We start from the raw sequence: 22,506 nt of genomic DNA on the forward strand, positions 1-22,506 counted from the left end.
GAATTGAACCCAGGTCACTTCAGTGAAAGCCCAGAATCCTAACCGCTAGGCCACCAGGGAACTCGCTGTGTGCACGTCTTTTTTCTTATTTATTTATTTTATTTTATTATTTTTGGCTGCGTTGGCTCTTTGTTGCCATGTGTGGGCTTTCTCTAGTTGCGGCGAGCAGGGGCTACTGTTCGTTGCAGTATGCAGGCTTCTCATTGCGGTGGCTTCTCTTTGTTGCAGAGCACGGGCTCTAGGCGCACGGGCTTCAGTAGTTGTGGCACGTGGGCTCAGTAGTTGTGGCTCACGGGCTCTAGAGCGCAGGCTCAGTAGTTGTGGTGCATGGGCTTAGTTGCTCCGTGGCATGTGGGATCTTCCTGGACCAGGGATCGAACCTGTGTCCCCTGCATTGGCAGGCAGACCACTGTGCCACCAGGGAAGCCCTGTGTGCACTTCTTAATTTGATAAGCATAGCTTTATGTGATTCTAATCCCTTTTCCTTTGAAGAGAGATAGCCATAAGAAAATAAAAGTCATGATTGGCACTATAAATTCCAAACCACTCCTTTTACCATACTGACTGAACAGGTCAAGGTACTGGTTCTCCTGCTTCCTGGGCATCTTAATCTGGCTGTTTATTCAACATGTCTGCAGTTGAATCTCTGCTAAACAAAGCTAAAAGGAGTAGTTGCCTGCCATGATGTTCCTGCTGCTAATCCATTGTTTCCAATGTAGTGAAGTGTAAATTTTTTAAAAAGGTATCCCTTTATTAAAGAAAAGTTAGACAAGAGACTGACTTTTTCTCTACTCTTCAACATCTCTTCAGTTGAATAACCAAATTCAAATTCCTTTAATCAAAAAGGAAAATCAACTTTCTGGCGAGTGTCAACATCTTTAAAAAAAAAAAAATTTCCTTTTATCCTCCTATGCCAAAACTTTTCCTGAAGCTTTGGGCTATTAGAACCGGACGGGATGCTAGATATGAGGAGTTTGAGGTTCCAGAAATGAAAACTGACTTTCCAAAGTCACAAAGCTGATCTGTACGGAGCAGAGATTAGAAACATAGTGGGAAAAGAGCACTGATTGTGAAGTTAGAAGACATGGATTCAAAGTTTGTCTCTGCCACTAACTAGCTGTGTGACTTCAGGCAGGTTACCTAATGTGTCTACGTTTCTATCTCCTCACTGGTGAAATGAGGCAACATAATTTCATAGGGTGTGAAACTCTTAGCATAAGATCTGGCACTCTGTACCTCTGGCACAGAGTACTAATTGAGTATATTCCATGTATTAGACACTGTACCAGGTGCTGAGACTAGAGATAAAATACGGTCATCCCTCAGAACTTGTAGTCTAGTGGGGGAGATCAAAATACTTCACAGGTACAAGATATTCTGTGATAGAGGTAAATACAGGGTATTGTGGAAGCATGGAGGACAAGCATGGATGGGGGAGGATTGGGGAGAGATCTCAAGGCAGGCTTTCATTAGAGGTGGTGCTAAAGAGTTTGGGGCTGCATGAAGCCATGTTTTCATTTTAGAAAGATCACCGGCTGCACTGTGGACTAAATTGGAACGGTTATACGCTAAAGGAAGGAAGATCAATGAGGAAGCTGCTGGAACAGTTCAGCTGTGAAATCATGAAGCCTTCAGTTGATGTAATGGCAGTGGGAAATGTAATGGTGATAAGCTTTGAGATAATTTTAGGAACTTGTGTGAATAGAAGTTGAGACAGATTGGAAACGTGAGGGGAGAGAGACAGAGATACTAGGATCACTTAAAGATTTTCGGTTTGATTATCGAGGTGGTTCACTCAAGTATGGGTTGGAAGATAAGGAGGTCAGTTTGGACATAGCAGGTTTCAGGTGCCTGTTGGGGTGGTGATGAGGATAGCCACCTAGCATTTATTGCTGCTTCCTATAGGGCAGGCCTATTCCATATGCTTTGCTGTATCATTTATTTAATTTTTACAATAATCCTTCGAGGTAGATTTAAGATTATCCTTACTTTATAAATAAGGATTATGAGGCACAGAGAGGTCACTGTCTTGCCCAAGGTTACACAGCTAGTAAGTTGTGAAGCCAGGATTTAAATCATGGCAAGCAGACTCTAGAGTCCTTACTGTTAACCGCTTCATCACTATATTATATACCTCTCATAGATGATGGAAATGTCCACTAGGCAGTTAAATGTACAGTTCTAGCATCATGAGAGAAAACTAGATTGCAGATAGGATTTCAGGAGTTATCAGCACAAAAAATGGTTGTAGAAGCCATGGGGGTCACCCAGAGAAAGTTTGTAGTACAGAAATGGCAGGTAGATGACACAAAGACTGACATTTCTCCATATCGTTCCCATGACAGACATTGCTAATAGATCAGTGGCTGGCCTCAGTAAAGTAAACTGAGGAAGGTCCAGTGAGATAGGAAGAAAACCTGGAGAAGATGGTGCCATTTGAAGTCCCATAAGAATGATTTATTTATTTATTTTGAATTTTATTTTATTTATTTATTTGGCTGCGTTGGGTCTTAGTTGCGGCACGCGGGATCTTCATTGCGGCATGCAGGATCTTTCGTTGCGACACATGGGCTTCTCTCTAGTTGTGGCTCTGGCTCAGTAGTTGCAGCGCATGGGCTTAGTTGCCTCGTGGCATGTGGGATCGTAGTTCCCTGACCAGGAATCGAACCCGCATCCCCTGCATTGGAATGAGGATTCTTAACCACTGGACTACCAGAGAAGTCCCCAAAGGAGAATGATTTATGAAGGAGAGCTCAGGAGTATCAGATTGTTGTATTTCCATTACACGTTTTGAGAGCTTAGCAGAAGAATGTTATACTTGACAGTCAGGGTTTGTTAGTGATCTCAGTGAGGGAGATATCCATGGAGCAGTGGTGGGCAGCCAGCGGAGAAGGTGGATGGATAGTTATATTGATGCATAATCCAAGATTGTGGTTTTCAAGGCAGGTGTAATCCCTAGAGGCAAGAAAGGGATTGAAGGGCTTCAGCATCTAATTTGGATTAGGAAGTAAATGAAGTCAAAAGGGGGAAGATAACTTGAGAGGATGGAACCAAACTAGTGGGGGGTAGCTTTTCCTTTTGCTTGTAGACAGCTGTGTTGGTGCATCATAGCCAGCCAGCACTTGGACAGAGCTCCAGGATCTGCCCAGTGTCTCTGCTGGTTAGCACACTCATTAGGGCCATCCTACAGCATGCCAACCCCAAAGGGTTGGAGCTTCAAGGAGTGGGACCTTTGGCTGTACAGATTTTTGGGGTGTTTCTCCGAGGTGAAATTTCTTTGGATCAGGGTTTCTCAACTTTGAGACTCTTGACATTTGGGGCTGGATAATTCTTTGTTGTGGGGGCAGGGGGTTGTCTTGTGTATCGTAGGATGTTTAGCAGCATCCCTGGCCTCTACCCACTAGATGCCAGTAGCATCCCCACCCCCAAATTGTGACAACAAAAATGTTTCTAGGCGTTGCCAAGCATCCCCTGATGGACTAATTCACTTCCGGCTTACAAACAACCACAGCTCTAGATTCTGCTGGTTTTCCTCTAGGTCTCTGTTGTAGATTTCCCTCACCTTCATTAGCTCCTCTGGGCACTTGAGCTCTGTTGGTTTGGAGAGTTTGGGTTATTTCGGCCTTGTAGCCTTTTTTCAGAATTTTTTCAGTCTGAAAATAAACTCTCAATAGAGGTGAGACAAAGAGGCATTATTTCCCTATAGTACCCAGTTAAATACCTAGAACATTAAATGTTTAATGATCATGATATTTAGAGAAGATTGTAAGTCAATCTTTAATCTCTCTCTTATAAACTTTATATCACTTATCTCCTTATAGTATATTTGTGTCTCTAGCTAGCTGGACTCCTTGAGGACAAGGACCCTTTCTAAGTCTTTGCACTCCTAATGTCTTGCAGAGTACCTGGCACACAGTAGACTCTCAGTAAATGTTTGCTGAGATAAGCCAGTTTTGTTGATAATTGGCTAAGTAGGTTAAACCTGCAATTTCTCAGCGTATTTCAGTTATCAAGTCTTACAAAGAGGCCAGAGTTCCCTTAGTATTGTCGAAATCTGATTTGTGCAGAGAAGCATTTTATCTAGTCATTTCTATGTACACAGATCACAGGTGTCCTCTGGGAGAATGGGAAATGAAACAGAGTGAAGTGCTGCCTTTAAAAGATAACACAGATCCTTTTAGTTTTTCTAGCACCTAGAGCTGACTATGCTATAGGTAGAGTCACACTGAAACTATAATTAAAGATGGAAAATAGACAAAATGTCAGGCAGTCAGCTACAAACCTGTTCTCGTGGAATGATGCTTTCTAGACAGGTAATAAAATTATAAGCCCAATTGTGGCATTTACAATAAGAATATGGACCAAATGTGACATTTATAAAGCTGATTGGTTTCTAGGTTTGTTTAGATATTTATCCTTAATGCAAATATATAAAATATTGCCCTGTTTTTGCTTTTTGGCCTAGCAGTATGATTTTTTTTAGCAGTATGATTTTAATTGATAAATAATGTGCACCATAAAACACATAATTCATAACTGCACAGTTCAATAAATTATCAAAAAGTGAAAATACCTGTGTAACCACAACTCAGTTCAAGAAATAGAGCACTACCAGCCCTCTCGATAATTTTGAAAAATACCGTATGATTCAGCAATTCTACTTCTGGGTATATATTCAAAAGAATTGAAAAATTCAACAAATCTTTGACATTTTTATTTTATTTTGCTAATTTTCACTGGTTTCTCATTGTATCTAAAACCTATCATCAAGCCTTTTTAAAGTTATGGAAAAATATACATAATATATAAAACTTACCATTTTACCAACCATTTCAGTGGCATTATTTAAGCACATTCAGGTTGTTCTGCAACCATTATCATTCTCCATCTCCAGAACTTTTTTCCTCTTCCCAGACTGAAATTCTGTACCCATTATACACTAAGTTACCATTCCTCTCTGCCCCAGCCCCTGGCAACCACCGCTCTACTTTCTGTTTCAAAATTTGACTATTCTATGTGTGTCATATAAGTGGAATCATAATATTTGTCCTTTTGTGACTGGCTTACTTCACTTAGCATAATGTCTTTGGGGTTCATCCATGTCATAGCAAGTTCATCCATGTCAGAATTTCCTTGCTTTTTAAGGCTGAATAATCTTCCATTGTAAGTATAGAACACATTTGTTTATCCATTTATCTCTGATGGACACTTGGGTTGCTTCTACCTTTTGGCTGTTGTGAAAAATGCTGCTATAAACATGGGTGTATATATATATCTGTTCAACTCCCAGCTTTCAGTTCTCTTGAGTACATACCGAGAAGCGGAATTGCTGAATCATTTGGTAATTCTACTTTTCATTTTTTGAGGAACTGTCGTACTGTTTTCCATAGCTGCATCATTTTACATTCCCACCAACAGTGCACAGGAATTCCAATTTCTCTACATCCTCACCAACATCTGTTATTTTCTGTTTTGTTTTGTTTTTTTAATAATAGCCATCCTAATGGGTGTGAAGTGCTTCCAAAAATTTTTAGACTCCTTTTGTTATGGAAATTTCCCAATATATAAAAAAATAGAGCAAATAGTAGTTGAACTCCCATATATCTGTCACCTAGCCTCAATAATTATGAACACTTGTCTAATCTTGTTCCAATTATAATCTGTCCTTCCTCCCACACTATTGGAACGCAGACCCCAGTCATCATAAACTTAAAACGAATTAATTTTTAAATCGAAGTATAGTTGATTTATAATATATAAACTTTCTTTTTTTTCTGTTAAAGCAAAATAAAGCATAAAACAATGTTATAATATAAGTAGTGTATTGTGAATTTTACTTGCATCATAGCTGTGTATTTGATTCAGTGATCCATACCTCTTGTGTCGTTATTAACAAATATTTTCTTAGCATCATTCTTGCTCTTGTACAGTGCAGGTATAGATATACTTACATATGCCTTCATCTACCCTTGCCTTCTTGCTTGTTAACAAGTTATGAGTAAAATTTTAAAATACACAGTTACTATGATCACAAGCTGCCTCGTCATTTGTAAACACAACTATAACAGCATATCAGTACCTGTCAAAAGAAGTCATATTATATTGGAAAAGAGTGAAGCAACATCATTATAGACATAGCCTTGAATTACCTCTAATATTTTTTTAATTGAGGTATAAATGTTGACATACAACATTATATTAGTTTCAGGTGTACAAAAAAATGATTTGACATCTGTATATATTGTGAAATGATCACCATGATAAGTATAGTTAACAACCATCACCACTCATAGTTACAGAATTATTTTTTCCTTGGGATGAAATTTCAGATTTACTCTTAGCAACTTTCAAATATGCAATAGCTGTATTATTAACCATGCTGTACATTGTAGCCTTGTGACTTATTTATTTTATAACTGGAAGTTTGTGCTTTCTGACTGCCTTCATCTGTTTTGCCCACCCCATGTCCCCACCTCTGGCAACCACTAATCCTTTACCTATGCAGTTCCTATTTCTTTTTTCTTTCTTAAAATTTATTTTTTTAAAGATTTTTTTGATGTGGACCATTTTTAAAGTCTTTATTGAATTTGTTACAATATAGCTTCTGTTTTACGTTTTGGTTTTCTGGCCTTGAGGCATGTGGGATCTTAGCTCCCCGACCAGGGATCAAACCCACTCCCCCTGCATTGGAAGGTGAAGTCTTAACCACTGGACTGCCAGGGAAGTCCCCTGATTTCTTTTTTTTAAAAAGACATCATATACTTTCATTTGTATGTACTTCAAAATACTGTATACCTCAAAGTTAAGGACTCTTTTTTTAACATAACCATAAAAGCATATTATACCTAAAAGTTAACAATAATTTTTTTATCCTCAGATACCTAGTTTGTATCACCTATCTTTATGCTCAGTTTCTTTTAATCTGATGGTACAGGAAACAAAGGTTTAACAGGTCACTCAGAGATGACAGTTTACATTGTTAACCAAGATTCAGTTACAAGTTTTAGTTTGTTCACTCTACCAGCAAGAACTCTGTTTTTTTTAAACCATTAATGCTCTTCTTCCTGATATTCATTGACATTTGTGTATATACCATAAACAGTACATTAGGCTACTTCCTTCAGCAAATAAGGTGAGCTTAGTTCTAGGGTTACCTTCTGTTTGATTTATTATTATTCTTTTAATAAATTTATTTGCTGTGTTGGGTCTTCGTTGCTGCTCGAGTTGCTGCGAGCAGAGGGCTACTCTTTGTTGCGGTGCTCGGGCTTCTCATTGTGGTGGCTTCTCTTCGTTGCAGAGCATGGGCTCTAGGTGCGCGGGCTTCAGTAGTTGTGGCATGTGGGTGCAGTAGTTGTGGCTCACGGGCTCTAGAGCGCAGGCTCCGTAGTTGTGGCACACGGGCTTAGTTGCTCCGCGGCATGTGGGATCTTCCTGGACCAGGGCTCGAAGCCATGTCCCCTGCATTGACAGGCAGATTCTTAACCACTGCGCCACCAGGGAAGTCCCCCTCTGTTTGATTTATGTTTATGTGTTTATCTGTTAAAACTAGCCATTTTAAGGGGCTCTAGAAAATACACCTAAAGGCAGAACACAGGATGAAAATATATCTTCAAATTTATCTACATATCTGATAGAATGTGCTGGTAGAGATGTTTACATTTTGGTTTTTTTGGAGGTGGGGGCTGGTAATTATACATTTGCAACTATACATTTTCTTAACGTTTATCTCAGTGTTAAAAATGAGAATCTATTTACAGAGGTCAGAAGTCCTCTTGGCAAAATCAAGTTGTTGCTTGATTCTTTAACATTGGATCATTTGGAATCTAAGCTTCAATAGAGCCAACTGAAGGCTGTGGGAAAAGAAGGAGAGGCACACACAATTATTAATTCTTTTTCCCTCCTTTAGTTTTCTTAATTTGCACAGAAGACCACAGTATACAGTATACCCTACTGTATACTGTGGTCTAATGTTTGAAGGAAGTCTTGTTCAAGATACAGGGAAAAGAACACCCTATGATTTAAGATTCCATCAGTGTTCAGGTGTAAGAATGCAGTTCTCTTGTCAGGCACAGATAAATGAGTTAGTTAAAGGCAAAGCTAGTTCTTTCTCTATGGCTCTATTTATATATTTTCTGTGTGTTGTTTTCTTTTGTTTTTTGGTTTTGTTTTTTTTTTAAGAGGGCTGTTTTGTTGATTTATTTATTTCAAAGAAAGTTGTACTATAAGGTTTCTTTTGTTTCTTTTTTAAAAATTTTTATTGCAGTATAGATTTACAATGTGTTTCAGGTGTACAGCAAACTGAATCAGTTATACATATACATATATCCACCTTCTTTTTAGATTCTTGTGTGCTGTCTTACTAATTAACAATTTTCTTTTTGCTTGAAGATAGCTTATATCCTTGTTGAGTAAGTAACCTCAGTAGCTAGGAGCACAGAGGCCTCAGAGTGATAGTGACACTAAAATTATTTCCCATTCTTCTTGTGTTGTTGTGATAGTATTGATGGTAGTAATATGGGTAGTAATATAGTGACCCTTATATAGTATTTACCATCTGCCAGGCAAAAACTAAGTTCTTTACATGTATTAACTTACACAACAACCATATGAGATAGATATTATTATCCTCATTTTACTGATGAGGTATTAAGGCACGCAGAGGTTAGTAACTGACTACTCCAAGTACAAATAACTAGTAAGTGGCAGAGCTAGGAATTGATCTGAGGCAGCCTGGCACCAGGGTCCTTCCTCCTAACCATTATACTGTACTGTACTTATTTGACACCCATATAAATAAAGGGAAATGTGAGATAAAAATGTTCTTAACATCTCTGTGGGCTCTATGGAACTTATTATTTGTTCATTCAGTGCTCCCTGTAGAATCAGTGATTACAGAGAGAACATTTAATCTCAAAGCATTCATCCCTATTTTCAAACTAGTATTTTCAGATCTGTTCTCCATCTGAGACCTTGCATTTAGAAGAAGCACACTTGAACTTTTTAGTTTAATTGGCAGATCAAGAGCTTACAGACAGGATATTGCCTTTGAGTATTTAGACTGTATTTGCTGACCTCCTGAAGCAGTAATTTGGCACACTGTTGTACTACAGTTCAGCAGTATTAGGGGTTCTGACTTCAAAGTGTGTATGTGTGTGTTTTATATATATATCTTTGTAGATAGGCCACTTCTCCACAAATGGAGCCAATCTTTTACAAATTCTAAAAACCTTTCAGAGCATTTAAATCCAAAAAATATCTAAGCATTTGAAGTAGAACTATGAGCAATGCAAAATGTTACCTTTCTGGAGACTTGTGATAAGTAGTAAAAACCTGCCCGCTTCTAAATGCTTGAAGTTCAGGCCAAAGAACCTCCAGTTAATCTTGCAGAGTTAGTTCTTATTTGGGCACCGATTTACATATACTTTTTATCTTTAAGTCTGAGTTAATAGCCACTATTTGTTAAGAAAGCCAATGTTCTGTTTTCTTTTGTTTCCTTTGTCTTGGGTTATGTGGATCTGGCTATGCTCTGGTTAGAACACATTTCCTCTGGTGCTTTGGGTCAGTCAAGTGTTTGGGTGTTTGGCTGCAGGGAGGAATAGATCACCATTTCTGCCCATCAAGTGTGCATCTTATGGAGATAGATGACTTTCTCATGCTAATTTTCTTTCCCCTAGGTTTATGAAGGCCTAGACATCATCACCAACAAGGTTTCTGCCCAAGAGCAGAGAATGTGCCAGCACCACATGATCAGCTTTGTGGATCCTCTTGTGACAAATTACACAGTGGTGGACTTCAGGAACAAAGCAACTGCTCTGATATCCTTAGGAAAGACAGCAACTAGGCTTGGTGGCTGCAAGGCAGCCCAAGCCAAGAAAGTTTTCTTCCTAGTGACAATTTCTCCTAAGCAGAGGTACCCAAGATCAATAGTAGCATCCCCATGAGAGCTATTCGGATTGAAAAGATATAGTGTTCTTGCTACTCCAGTCTTGTCCTTAGACTGCAGCATCAGCATCACTTGGGAGCGTATAGAAGTGCTGAATTTGGGCCTCATTCTAGACCTACCGAATCAGAATCTGCATTTAAATAGAGTCGCAGGTGATTCACATGCATATTAAAATTTGAGAGGTGCTGTTTTAGTGGAGAGAACACTGATTTAGGAGCCAGAAAATCCATGTCCTAGTTTTAGAACTGCCTCGTCTGACCACAAAAATTTAATTGGGTAAAGCGTTTACCCCACTGAGCTTCACTTTCCCACCTTTAAATGGGGATAAGAAATTAATTTATAAATATAATGGAATTATAGTTAGAATTCCAAAGGGATTAGGAAAAAATAGTTCTGGGTAACACCAGGAAATTTTGGAAAAAAGAATAACATAAGGGGTGGAGGGCTGCCCTTATATTTTAATGTCCAAACTGCCTTTAATATCTGGACTGCTACATATTAAAACATATTGAAAATTCATAATAATTATAATAGCATGGAACTTACATAATACTAGACAAATTTATGGCACAGATTAGAAAAGTCAGATACAAATTCAAATGGATGTATATATTTAGCTTACGATCAAGGTGGCATTTCAAAGCAGTGGAGAAAGAATGTAGTAGTTAATAATTATTCCTGGGACAGTTAATTATTTTTGGAAAAAAAAATCAGTTCCTTATTATATGGACATAAATTCCAGATGGATTTCAGAGTTAAGTAAATATGTATTTTTTTTAAATGAAACTGAAACAAATGGGATAACATATAATTGAGTAGTTATGTGATTTTAGAGTAGGGAAGGACTTTGTAGATCTAGTCTTTTTTTTTTTTAAGGATTTTTAAATTCAGTTTTTCCTTTTTATTGTGTTAAAATATACATAAAACTTACCATCTTAACCATTTATAAGTGTATAGTTCAGTAGTCTTAAATATATTCACATTGTTTTGCAGCCATCACTACCATCTATGCCATAATAGTTTTTTTTTGTTTTTTGGGTTTTTTTGAGGAAAATAGCTAGATTTGGATATGTTAGAATTAAGACTTCGTACTGGCAAGAAAGTATTTCAACCATTTCAATTCCTAGGTATCTACCCTAGAGAAGCCTTGCCACAAGTATACCAGGAGATAGGTGGTAGATCTAATTTTAACATTATTGCTCTTAACAGCAAAAACATATAAATACCCAGATTCCTACTTACAGAAGAATGTATAAAATGTGCTTTGTTCATATAAGTACTTTTTCAGCAGTGAAAATGAATAAGTTGCAGTTACACGCATCAGTCAATGGGGAAGAATCTCAGAAACAACATGAAATGCGGGAGATTATAGAAGGATACATAGATGGTCATACCATTTATTATAAAAGTTAAAAAGCAAGCAAAGTTAACCAATATGTTGTTTAGGGTTTTATATACATCAGTAATAATGTAAAGAAAAGCAAGGGAATGATGAAAAACAAACAATACACAAAACAATTCAAGACAGTGGTTCCCTCAGAGAGGGGCAGTAAGGGGTTGTGATGGGAATTACTACATAGGAAGCTTCAAAAGAATTGATAATGTTCACTTTCTTACATTGGGTTCATGAGTATTTGTTTTATTTTTAGGCTTTATTATTTACATATGCTGCATATGTTCTTTTGTATGTACTGAATATTTTATAATTAAAAATAACCCAGCTCACTAGAAACAAAATTAAAAAACAGACGAGATGCGGCCAAAAAATAAAAAATTTGAAAACAACAACAAAAACAGACTATAAACCAGGGGAAAAATATCTGTATCATTAGTATACTTAATATATGAAGAACTCAAAAAATACTTAAAGAGCATGAGTAGTGATTCACAAAGGAAGAAATATAAATGGTGATAAACATGAAAAAGAGTTTACCATTGCCGTTAATCGAGGCCATGCAAATCAAAATAATGAGATAATATTTTTTTGCCTATCAAGTGGGCAGAGATTAAAACACAGATAATAATTCTTGCCCTACCTGCTTTATAAGGCACTTGTGTCAGATGAAGTAATGTATATGAAAGCCCTTTGCACATTAAAACATATCACCAGGCTTCCTTGGTGGTGCAGTGGTTGAGAGTCCGCCTGCCGATGCAGGGGACACGGGTTCGTGCCCTGGTCCGGGAAGATCCCATATGCCGCGGAGCAGCTAGGCCCGTGAGCCATGGCCGCTGGGCCTGCGCGTCCGGAGCCTGTGCTCCGCAACGGGAGAGGCCACAACTGTGAGAGGCCCACGTACCACCAAAAAAAACAAAACAAAACAAAAAAACGTATCACCAAATGAACATTGTTGCTGTAAGACAGGTCAGTTGTTCAGAAAGGACTGATGGAAAGTGGAGAGCTAATTAAAAGAGTTAAAGGGCAGCAGCAACAGGGGATGACTTAATCAGATCACTTAGAGGATTGGAGATTTGTGAATTTAAGTAAGAACCTAGAATCAAGAGTGTCAGAACTGAAAGTACCTTAAGAAGTATTCGATCAACCTTCTTGATTTGACAGGTGAGGGTAGTAGATACTGAGGCCCAGAGAGAAAGGCCTTTGCTTAGGATCACAGTTGTTTCATGGCTTGGGCAAACATGTTAAACCTTTTCCCACCAAATAACTCCTATCCCATCTCCCTCCCTCTTTTCCATCTCTCCCTTCTGGTATCTCACCATTTCCCCTTCCCCTTTTATTTTCCTTGCTTCCTTTCCCTTTGTTAGTCAGATTATATATTTGAAGTTTTATTACAATTACTGTGTAATTGTATGCTGCTTATACTTAATTTATAGGGGGGGATATAGAATTTGTTTCTCTTTTTAAAAAACGAATAGACACGTTTCTTCCTTATGCTCCTTGATTAGTAACATCTTTCTCCCCACCCTACCCCAACCTCTTATAGAGGGCTTCTGTCAGAAAAGAGGTCATCTATCTCTGTGCCCACAGACTGGCTGGCAAGGGGAAGAAGTGTGTAAATGAGTCTTTATCTGGGTTGAAAGTCTCTTTATCAGTTATTCTCAGAAGGAAAGCCCTTCCTAAAGCAGATAATTATCTGTTCAACAGAGATTCTAAAGAGAAAAATTCCAAGTAGCAGTGGTGTAAAAACAATAATGACTAAATTGAGTGCTTACTCAGTTGAAAAAAATATTTCAGGCATTGTCTTAGGGATTTTATTTGCACTGTCACGTGTAATGCTCATAAGAACTCATGAGGGGCTTCTGTGGTGATGCAGTGGTTAAGAATCCACCTGCCAATGCAGGCGACACGGGTTCAAGCCCTGGTCTGGGAAGATCCCACGTGCCGCGGAGCCGTGCGCCACAGCTACTGAGCCTGCGCTCTAGAGCCCGTGAGCCACAACTACTGAAGCCCATGAGCCTACAGCCCGTGCTCCACAACAAGAGAAGCCACTGCAATGAGAAGCCCGTGCAACACAACGAAGAGTAGCCCCTGATCACCACAACTAGAGAAAGCCCACGCGCAGCAATGGAGACCCAACACAGCCAAAAATAAATAAATTAATTAAATTAATTAAAAAAAAAACTCATGAGGATTTTACAGGTGAGAAAACTGAAGCTCAGACAAGTTGAATGACTTGTTGAGTGTTGGAGCTGGTAATTGAAATCTGTTTGTCTTCATAGCCTGTGCTTCCCAGTTCATCTGGTAGAGTCTCAAGTGGCTGAAATGTACACTACTACTACAAAATGGTGAAGACTGAGTCTAAGAACTACGGCTTAGAGAAACCAGCTTGTAATTTGCCTTAGAAGGCAAAGTCACACAGTGGACATCATCTTGGTGGCTTCCTGAGCAGTTGACACTTAATTCTGTGAGAGTCCTTAGGCTTGTGCTTGTTAAGCTAATTTTGAATACGAAGCAAGCTTTGAGTTTTAGCAGCAAGGCCTAGAAAGTTCTCGAATTGGAAGGAATTACCATCATGCATCTGTCTCTGGTTTATGCAAGTCCCTCCAGAACTGATAGGAAATGATTCTGAGAACTCATGAGAAACAGTGAAGACTGGTATCAAAAATATGACAAATGTGGTTTCTTACTAATACCCTACTTCCAAGTGAGTCAGATTTTCTTATTGATATTAATATTTTGATGTCTTTCTTAACATTCACATTGAAGATATATTTGCCCGAGATAAAATTCCTATTGTCGTGGGAGGAACCAATTATTACATTGAGGCTCTGCTCTGGAAAGTTCTTGTCAATGCTAAGGTATGTTTAGTTCACTCGTAATTCAATGAGGAAATGGGTTCTTCTTTCTTGCTGGCTAATTTTAATGGGAGGAAAGTTGACTTTTGCGTGTTTCTTATACTCAGCAACTGTACTAACTTTCCTACTTAATACTCTGAAGCAAATGCCCCCCTCCATATGTGAAGTGTGCTTCTCCAGGCTGGCCTAAGGACAGGGGCTGTGTGTGGGAAAAATGCTCCTCTGTGGATTAATTAGCATCTCCGTGTAAGTTAACAGTACATTAGTCTGATTCAGCATTTCCTGGCTGAAACAATCTATATGTCAGGGAGATATCTGACATTAACCATTCTTACAGAGGTGCTGTTGCATAGGGTGGGACTTTGCAAACTATAATGTGCTGGAAATTCTGGTCCACTCTTTGGTTATACTTGTTGAGAAGACTAGACTCCTGGATGTGTTAATATAGATGTGTTAGCCTGGGTAGCTTGTACTCCCTGAATACTTCCCTAGACACCTAGTCCTCTTTCCTCTTTGTTTACTGTGGCCTCACAGCACTGCCATGGTGTATTGGAATTTTCTGTTTATGATCTGTGTCTCACTATATGGCAAGATCTTCTGATTCATCTCCATTCTGTGTTCCTGAACACTTAGTAAAGTGCCTGGCACATACAGTGTTTCAGTGTTTGTTGAATTTTTGAATTAAATTTACTACTAAACCTTCATTTAATAGCCCTGGGAGATGGGCACTGAGAAAGTGATTGACCAGAAAGTTGAGCTTGAAAAGGAGGATGGCCATGCGCTCCACAAACGCCTAAGCCAGGTGGACCCAGAAATGGCTGCCAAGCTGCACCCACATGACAAGCGCAAAGTGGCCAGGTAAGAAAGCTGGGAGCCAACTGACGCCAAGCCCCTTTAGCGTTAGAGGGCAGTCAGTTGTTAAGTGTGCCTGGGTGAGATAGGTTTGGTAATAGCAGTTAGTGGAGATTGATGTGTTTTAGCTCAGCAGGTTAGGAGGTTAGGAGGCCCGGAGTTATTGCCTCAGTCCAACCCCCTCAATAAATAGTTGCACCCTACTTTGTTGTTGTTACATTTAAAATGCATAATACAATACAGTTTTTCCCTAGGGCCTATGTAATCTTGCTTCATTTTCTATTTGATCTTTGCTTTTATAACAGTTTTCATATACATTTTTTCTGGCATGCAGTCAGCTGACATTGTGATTTAGGTTTCATAATTGATTGTGCAATGCTGAGTTCTGCCCCAGCAGCTTGCCCAGTGGGAGACAGGTTTTATAAACTGTCTTATAGATCAGTTCCCCTTTACACATGGAGACTTTCTTGAAGGGAAGAGAGAGATGACCTTATTAGTTCATTAACCATGTTTTGTTAGGTTGCTTTGAAATTGCAGCCTCGTGTGTTAGGTATACTTTTCTTTCTTCCTTCCTTCCTCCCTCCGTCCCTCCGTCCCTCCTTCCCTTCTTCCCTTCTTCCCTTCCTTCCGTCCCTCCCTCCCTCCCTTCCTTCCTAAGATTAGATGGTTTATTTTTTCCTCCGTAAATATGCATCTTCATTGGCTCCATATTCTGTTCACTTCTGACTGCATCTTCGTTTTATCAGTCATTTTATCTATTTTTTTCCTTCCAGTTTTATTGAGATATAATTGACGTACAGCACTGTGTAAGTTTAAGGTGTACAGCATAATGATTTTCCTTATGTATATCATTAAATTATTACCACAATAAGTTTAGTGCACTTATTACATAGACACAAAATAAAAGAAAAAGATTTTTTCTTGTTATGAGAACTCTCAGGCCTCACTCTTAACTTTCATGTATAGTATACAGCAGTGTTAGTTATATTTATCATGTTGTACATTACATACCTAGTACTTATTTATCTTGTAACTGGGAGTTTGTACCTTTTGATTGCCTTCATCCAGTTCCCCCTTCCCCCACCCCCAGCCTCTGGTAACCACACATCTGATTTCTTTTTCTATGAGTTTGTTTGTTTTGAAGTATAATTGATCTAGAACACTATGTTGAATCCTCGTGCACAACATAGTGATTTGATATTTCTGTACATTACAAGGTGATCACCACTGAGGTGTACTTTTCTGTAGTGCCGGAAGCGATACCTTATCTGGCAGAGTAGAGGACCTACTATATAGATGGTTATACACATTAGATATTTATAGCAACATTTGGTGTTGACAGGGGTTATGAAGTATTACACTCAAATGAGTATTCTAGATCGGTGTTTCTTAATCCTTTTCTATTATCCCCCCTGCCCCTGAAGCCTTTTTAGAAATTTTTTTCCTAATTGTGCTTCCCTCCCTCCCCTCCATGAAATTTTAATACTGAAGAATAAGATTTTGGGAGAGCGCCACACATCATTGTAATATCTAAGGTTTTTTTGCTCCCTTGAGGGCAATGTCACCCTGTTGATAATACATATTCTAGATAAATGAAGTTTATACTTTCCAGTATCCAAACACTTTATTTTTAAACATTTAAATAGAAATCTTCCAAAAACTTTTTGGAAAACTCAGGGACACTCTGATGAACATTCATTTTTGTATCGTTTTATGGTAGGAGTCTAGAGCTTGGTTGTTACTGTCTGGTCCTTTTATTAATCAGTTCTTATCGTTTCTCCTTATTTTGCGACTTCTAAACTAGTAATGAGTTGAGAATGTGTTTTTGTAAGAACAGTAGGTTCTAAGCAAGAGCTCTAGAGTCTCTAAAAGAAGATTGGAGGACTTCTTTCATCTTTCTTTTAGTTTGAGGCTGTATTCTAGCCTCCAGATAAGTAAGATATCTATTACATTTTTCCCTCTTAGGTCCTCTCTGAGTGACCAGTGATAGGGAAAGACGAGGGGTCTCTACTCTTGTGTTAGGGTTTCAGGAAGTAGAATTGGATCAGGAAGGGAAAGATCACTTTCAAGCTGATAAGTTGCAATCACCCAGAGTGGTAGAGTATAGATTTGAGAGTTAAATTACCTAGTGCTGCATGACATAATAGATGCTGACAGAGTGGATAGTGGCTTAAGAATAAGTGTGTAGTTCTTTCTTCAGTGATCTTTGTGCTAGTAGAGCACTGAATTAGTCAGAAGCATTTTTCATTAATTTTAGACATATTTAAAAAGAAAGTTGATGAGCTGGATATACAGCATACTTTTGTACTGTGGGAAAGGCATTCCAGCGAGACTAGACTTGTTGGCTTATAGCAAAGTGTCCCAGACAAGCTTTTACTGCTTACCTGAAAGTGAATATGTCCTGTTCTCTTTGTGTAGTAGAAACCTGTTGTTTCTGAACCTGTTTAACTGATTTCAGAAAATTTTATATATGTTTAGAATAGTTTTATTTCTTTCTTTACCTAAAGTTTTCTTTAGAACCCTTTTCTGAGTAGCTATAGGTTTGCAGTAACCCCAGACCTTCATGTGTTCAGGGGCTTATGCAGTGAAAATGACAGTGAGGTATTCTATAATAAATAGCCTCTCCCCTGTTTCACTTGAGAATTAATATTTCCTAATGGTTGTTGTGGGTGTGCCCACCCTCCCCTTTCAAATGACTTAGGAGCTTGCAAGTATTTGAAGAAACAGGAATCTCTCATAGTGAATTTCTTCATCGTCAACATGCAGAGGAAGGTGGTGGTCCCCTTGGAGGCCCTCTGAAGTTCCCTAACCCGTGCATCCTCTGGCTTCATGCTGAACAGACAGGTAAAAGTCCTTTGGTGTCCTAGAGTTAATCTGAGACAGCGCTTATAGTAATACATTACTGTATATAAAATCTTTAGAGTAAATCAACTATACTTCAATAAAAAGTTGTTTTGAAAAAAAATGCTTTAGAACTATGAGTGGCTCATAATAAGCACTAAACAGGTGTTAGCTATTCATTTTATTATCATGATCATTATTCATTGACTTAGTAAGACACAGTGCCATTATCTTTCTGGAAAGCAGGTAAAGGTAGCCCTGGCATTAGTATAGCATGAGTTGAGTATAAGATTGGTATAGGGCTTCCCTGGTAGCGCAGTGGTTAAGAGTCCGCCTGCCGATGCAGGGGACACGGGTTCGTGCCCCGGTCCGGGAAGATCCCACGTGCCGCGGAGCGGCTGAGCCCGTGAGCCATGGCTGCTGAGCCTGCACGTCCGGAGCCTGTGCTCCGCAACGGGAGAGGCCACAACAGTGAGAGGCCCGCGTACCGGAAAAAAAAAAAAAAGATTAGTATAAGCTGAGGATGAGATAAGATGGGATGGGAAAGAGACTGCCATCCAGAGAAAATCCAAAGGAGAAAGAGAAGGAAGTCTCCTGTGGAAGGAGGTCTGACTCTCTGGATTGGCTAAAGGCCTGGATTACTGACTATTTTGGAATCAGTAGGCCTGAGAAGTGGGAATGATGGTTAGCTAGCTAACTGATAGTATTTTTTTGGTTTTTTGCTAATGCCCTGTGATAATAGTAACTTCTTTATGCAACAAATATAACAGCAAGCATTCAATGAAGTGCCAAGTGTTCTACATAGTACTTGGATTTCAGAGATGAATGTAGACAGTACCTGCCCTTAAGGAGCTTCCGGTCTAGTTGGGCAACAAATAACGAGGTAGATACTCTGTTGTGCTAAACGCTGGGCTGGAAGGTGCTGTGGGGCCACAGAGAAGGGATGATGAGCATTTTCTGGGGACCAATTTGTAAAGGTAACTTATGAGCTAGGTCTAGAAAAATGAGATCGTTATGGGAACAGGCGGTATAGTTTAGTGATTAAGAACATGTCTCTGAGCCAGACTGTCTGGATTCAAATTCCTGCTCCATCGTCTCTGGCTATGTGAGTTTTAAGGCAAGTTGGTTTACCTTTCTGTGTCCCAATTTTCTCTTCTATAAAATGGGGATGATAATAATAATACATATCTCATAGCTTCGTTGAGGATTAGATGAATTAATAACACATGCGAAGTGCTCAGAATGTGCCTGGCACATGGTGAGTCCTCAGTAAATGCAAACTTTCTAGGAAGGTAGAAGAAAAGGTTATTATCATTGTAAGCCAAGAAATAGCAATGGCAGAGATGTAGAAGAGCGTAATTGAAATGGTGGAAATTTGTTAAATTAATCTCAAATTATATTATCTCAAACTTATAAGGTTATAGAGAAAGGTAATGTTTTAATAATGAACATTTTGTAAATAAAAACGCGTTACAGTGCGGCATCGAACAGTGGCATCTGATTCACAGTAAAGCTGTGTTTGACCACATTGGAATGATTATCGCCTCTCACTCTGCTCCTTTGTCTGGCTCAGTAGTTCAGGATGTACTTAGGATGGCTTTGGTTTAAAGTTTTTCATTCCTATTTAAGGTGTCATCTGAGAGTTCTTAAATATGAAATAGCATAAAGTTAGAGTAACACATATAATGGAAAAAAGTAAGAGTAAAACGGGGCTCTCAGCTGCCTCTAAAATACACAATGGATATACATTCCATACAAGAATAAAATATTTGTTGTTCCTAGTAGCTGTAATTGTGTGCTCTTTACATAAGAAGACATGCCTCATTCTGGCTGTTTTTATTGGAATTGCAGAGTTTTAAGTGTGACTAAATATAATTATGAATTATTGTATAACCTTTGGACTCTGAACCTTTTCTTCCATTTGAACAAATTCTCTTCTTTGTGGCAGCCTATGCATTCATCATGTATAGTACACACCTTCGGCAGGCTTGCTGGTTGATGGGTTAATTTGATTCAAGTTCTAGATGAGCGCTTGGATAAGAGGGTGGATAACATGCTCGCCGCTGGGCTCTTGGATGAACTAAGAGATTTTCACAGACGCTATAATGAGAAGAAAATTGTGGAAAACAGGTGAGAGTTTGGCTATTACTTTCACCTACTCTCCACCCCTTGCTTACGGTCAAAAGACCGTAAACATATAATACTGGCTTTGGATCTATTGTTTGCTACCCTTCATCATTGGAAGGAGGTTTGGTGTACTTGTTACAGTTGCAATTTTCTAATCTCAGACATTCCCAGAAGTTAATTTTCAAGGGAAGTAACCTGGGAGCTGGTGGGGGAAGGTGGAGGAAGGATTTCAGAGAGGTAGTAACTGCTAAGGATCTCAGTTTCCTCATCTATGAGATGAAATGGCTCAGCTAGATCATCTCCAGTGCCCTGCTGGCTTTCAGATTCAATGGCTCATCTGCTGATGCTCTCCTGTTCCCAGCCAGGACTATCAACATGGTATCTTCCAATCAATTGGCTTCAAGGAATTTCACGAGTACCTGATCACTGAGGGAAAATGCACACCAGAGACTAGAAACCAGCTCCTAAAGAAAGGTGTGAATTCTCCATCTAACCTAGCCTTGGACATCCTTGGGTGACAGAGTGTCCTGCTGCTATGGCCTGAGAAGGAGCTGAGGCTAAAAGAGACCCAAACAGCCTTCAGCTCAGAATTGAGATTTTCACCTACCAAGTATCCACCAGTGAGCTGACGTGGCTAGTTTTCTCTAATGCTGGGCTGGATGGGCCTTCCTTTCAGCAGAGTGAGAAGTGGTTAGATAGAGGTTCTTATATCTACCTTGTCTTTCAGGTATTGAGGCTCTGAAACAAGTGACTAAGAGATATGCCCGGAAGCAAAACCGATGGATTAAAAACCGTTTTTTGAGCAGTAAGTGTCCTTGTTTTTCCTTATGCCTTGGGTCTGCTTTCAGTGGAACATAGATGTTCTCAGCTCACCCAGAAAGTGAACTTTAGTTTCTGGATCTGTTCTAAGATTTGGGACCTGACCTGGGAGGTTTTGCATAAGTGATTGTCCAGGAGTGTTTTCTTGTGATGCCTCAGAAAACAGTTCTTCCCCAGGAAGAATCTGCCTTAAGCCTTGAGCACATGAGTGCTGGCTGCAGACAGGGAAGAACAAAATAGCAATATCTTCTTAGCGGAGTTGGTGCTCAGGGTTGTTTTTAGCTTCAGATTTTGTACCTGAAGAACAGTCAGATTTCCTTAGGGAGGCTTTCCTAATTAAAATGGTTTGGGGGCCAGATAAGTAGTATAAAAAGACAAAACTTTCACCAATTCTCCCAGCATCGCTTCTGTGTTCAGATACGTAGTGCTTCAGGCTGCTGCAACTCTTTAACTTCAGTTGAACAGTACTTTTAAGGAAAAGAGAACGAAATTCTCATTCATCGGACCCTGTACTGCATCCTTAGCACTAAATTTGGTGTCATACGTATGCTACTGAGCCTTCAAGGTGGGTGGTATTCTTTTCTTTTTGCAGGTAAGTAAACAGAGGCTTAGAGAAGTTAAATAACTTGCCAAAATTTCCCTAGCTAATAAGCAGTAGAGTACTGAATGCGGGCCAGACTCTGAAGTCCACGCTCAGCTTTACACCATGCTTCTTATTTCCTTTAGTTATAACTTTAGCTGGACAGCATTAGTATTGGGTCTCGGGTAAGAAATTGTGTGGTTATGAGCTAAAAGGAGATTAATTTAAAGGAGATTAAGCATAAGTGAAACCCTAGTTTTATCTTTTGGGCCCTTTTTTAATATGCTTTTGAATCATCCCTGTTTACCTTTTGCCATTGGATTTCTGCTTTCAGTTACAGATACGCACAGCTGAGGTCTCGCCCTCCTCTCAGTGCCTCTGAACAGAAACACCTTGGGCCATGTTGTTGACCCTTGGATCTCTCTCTCGGTTCTCACCCTCTGCTAGAGCTCTCCAGTGTAGTTCTCACGCCAAGGGGCTTTTTACACTTTCTTCTACTTACCTTGCTTTCTCTGCATGTCCTTTTAGATAGAAGTCTTTGTGTCAGCTGAAACAAAGTTCCCTACTACAAATTTCTAATGCAGCTTCTCTTCTCCGCAGGGCCAACAATTAGTCTGTAACAAAAGATGGGTTTTTGGGATAATGATTTGGAACTTCTTCCTGTGGTAAAGCCACAATAACTCGCCCATCTCTGAGTCATGAGGGCTTGATGGCACAGTGCATCGTATGCCTGTTCCTCATTCATGTGTATGCCGGCGCAGTCCTGGTGCTAGGGTGAAAGGCACAGCTGCCCTGTAAATCAGGAGCCGTGTGTGATTGGCCAAGGGCTGGTCTGCTGGGGTGAGGTTCTGGCAAGAAGCCAGAGGGACTTCCCCACCCCAGCTTGGCCTTGGACCCAAGCCAGAAATAGCAGCTGGGAGCCGAGAACTTGTTGAAAGGTACTTAGACAGGGCACAGAAGCCCAACAAAGGACTTAGAGGGGAAAGGAAAATATAGAGTGGCCTGGAAACAGGTGCAGAGCTTAGCCAAGGCCAGGTGTGCTGTGGATGCTGCCTGCACCCTCCCAGTCTCACCTTTCCGTGTGGTGGCAGGT

At 39.5% G+C, this 22,506-nt stretch overlaps 1 protein-coding gene across 1 annotated transcript in view; it reads left to right on the forward strand.

The window, feature by feature from the left end:
- Positions 1–22,506, forward strand: part of TRIT1 (tRNA isopentenyltransferase 1) — a 43,238-nt gene that overhangs the window by 15,908 nt on the left and 4,824 nt on the right. Inside the window, exons 2-8 of the mRNA XM_029228668.1 lie at positions 9,675–9,815; positions 14,099–14,197; positions 14,907–15,052; positions 17,748–17,890; positions 19,906–20,017; positions 20,376–20,488; positions 20,742–20,819. Of these exons, the coding sequence (XP_029084501.1) occupies positions 9,675–9,815; positions 14,099–14,197; positions 14,907–15,052; positions 17,748–17,890; positions 19,906–20,017; positions 20,376–20,488; positions 20,742–20,819 (832 nt within the window). The remainder of the gene's footprint in view (positions 1–9,674; positions 9,816–14,098; positions 14,198–14,906; positions 15,053–17,747; positions 17,891–19,905; positions 20,018–20,375; positions 20,489–20,741; positions 20,820–22,506) is intronic.

Source organism: Monodon monoceros, unplaced genomic scaffold, assembly GCF_005190385.1.
Source record: "Monodon monoceros isolate NGI ecotype Baffin Bay Population unplaced genomic scaffold, NGI_Narwhal_1 Super_Scaffold_18, whole genome shotgun sequence".
In the NCBI taxonomy this organism is placed as follows: Eukaryota; Metazoa; Chordata; class Mammalia; order Artiodactyla; family Monodontidae; genus Monodon; species Monodon monoceros.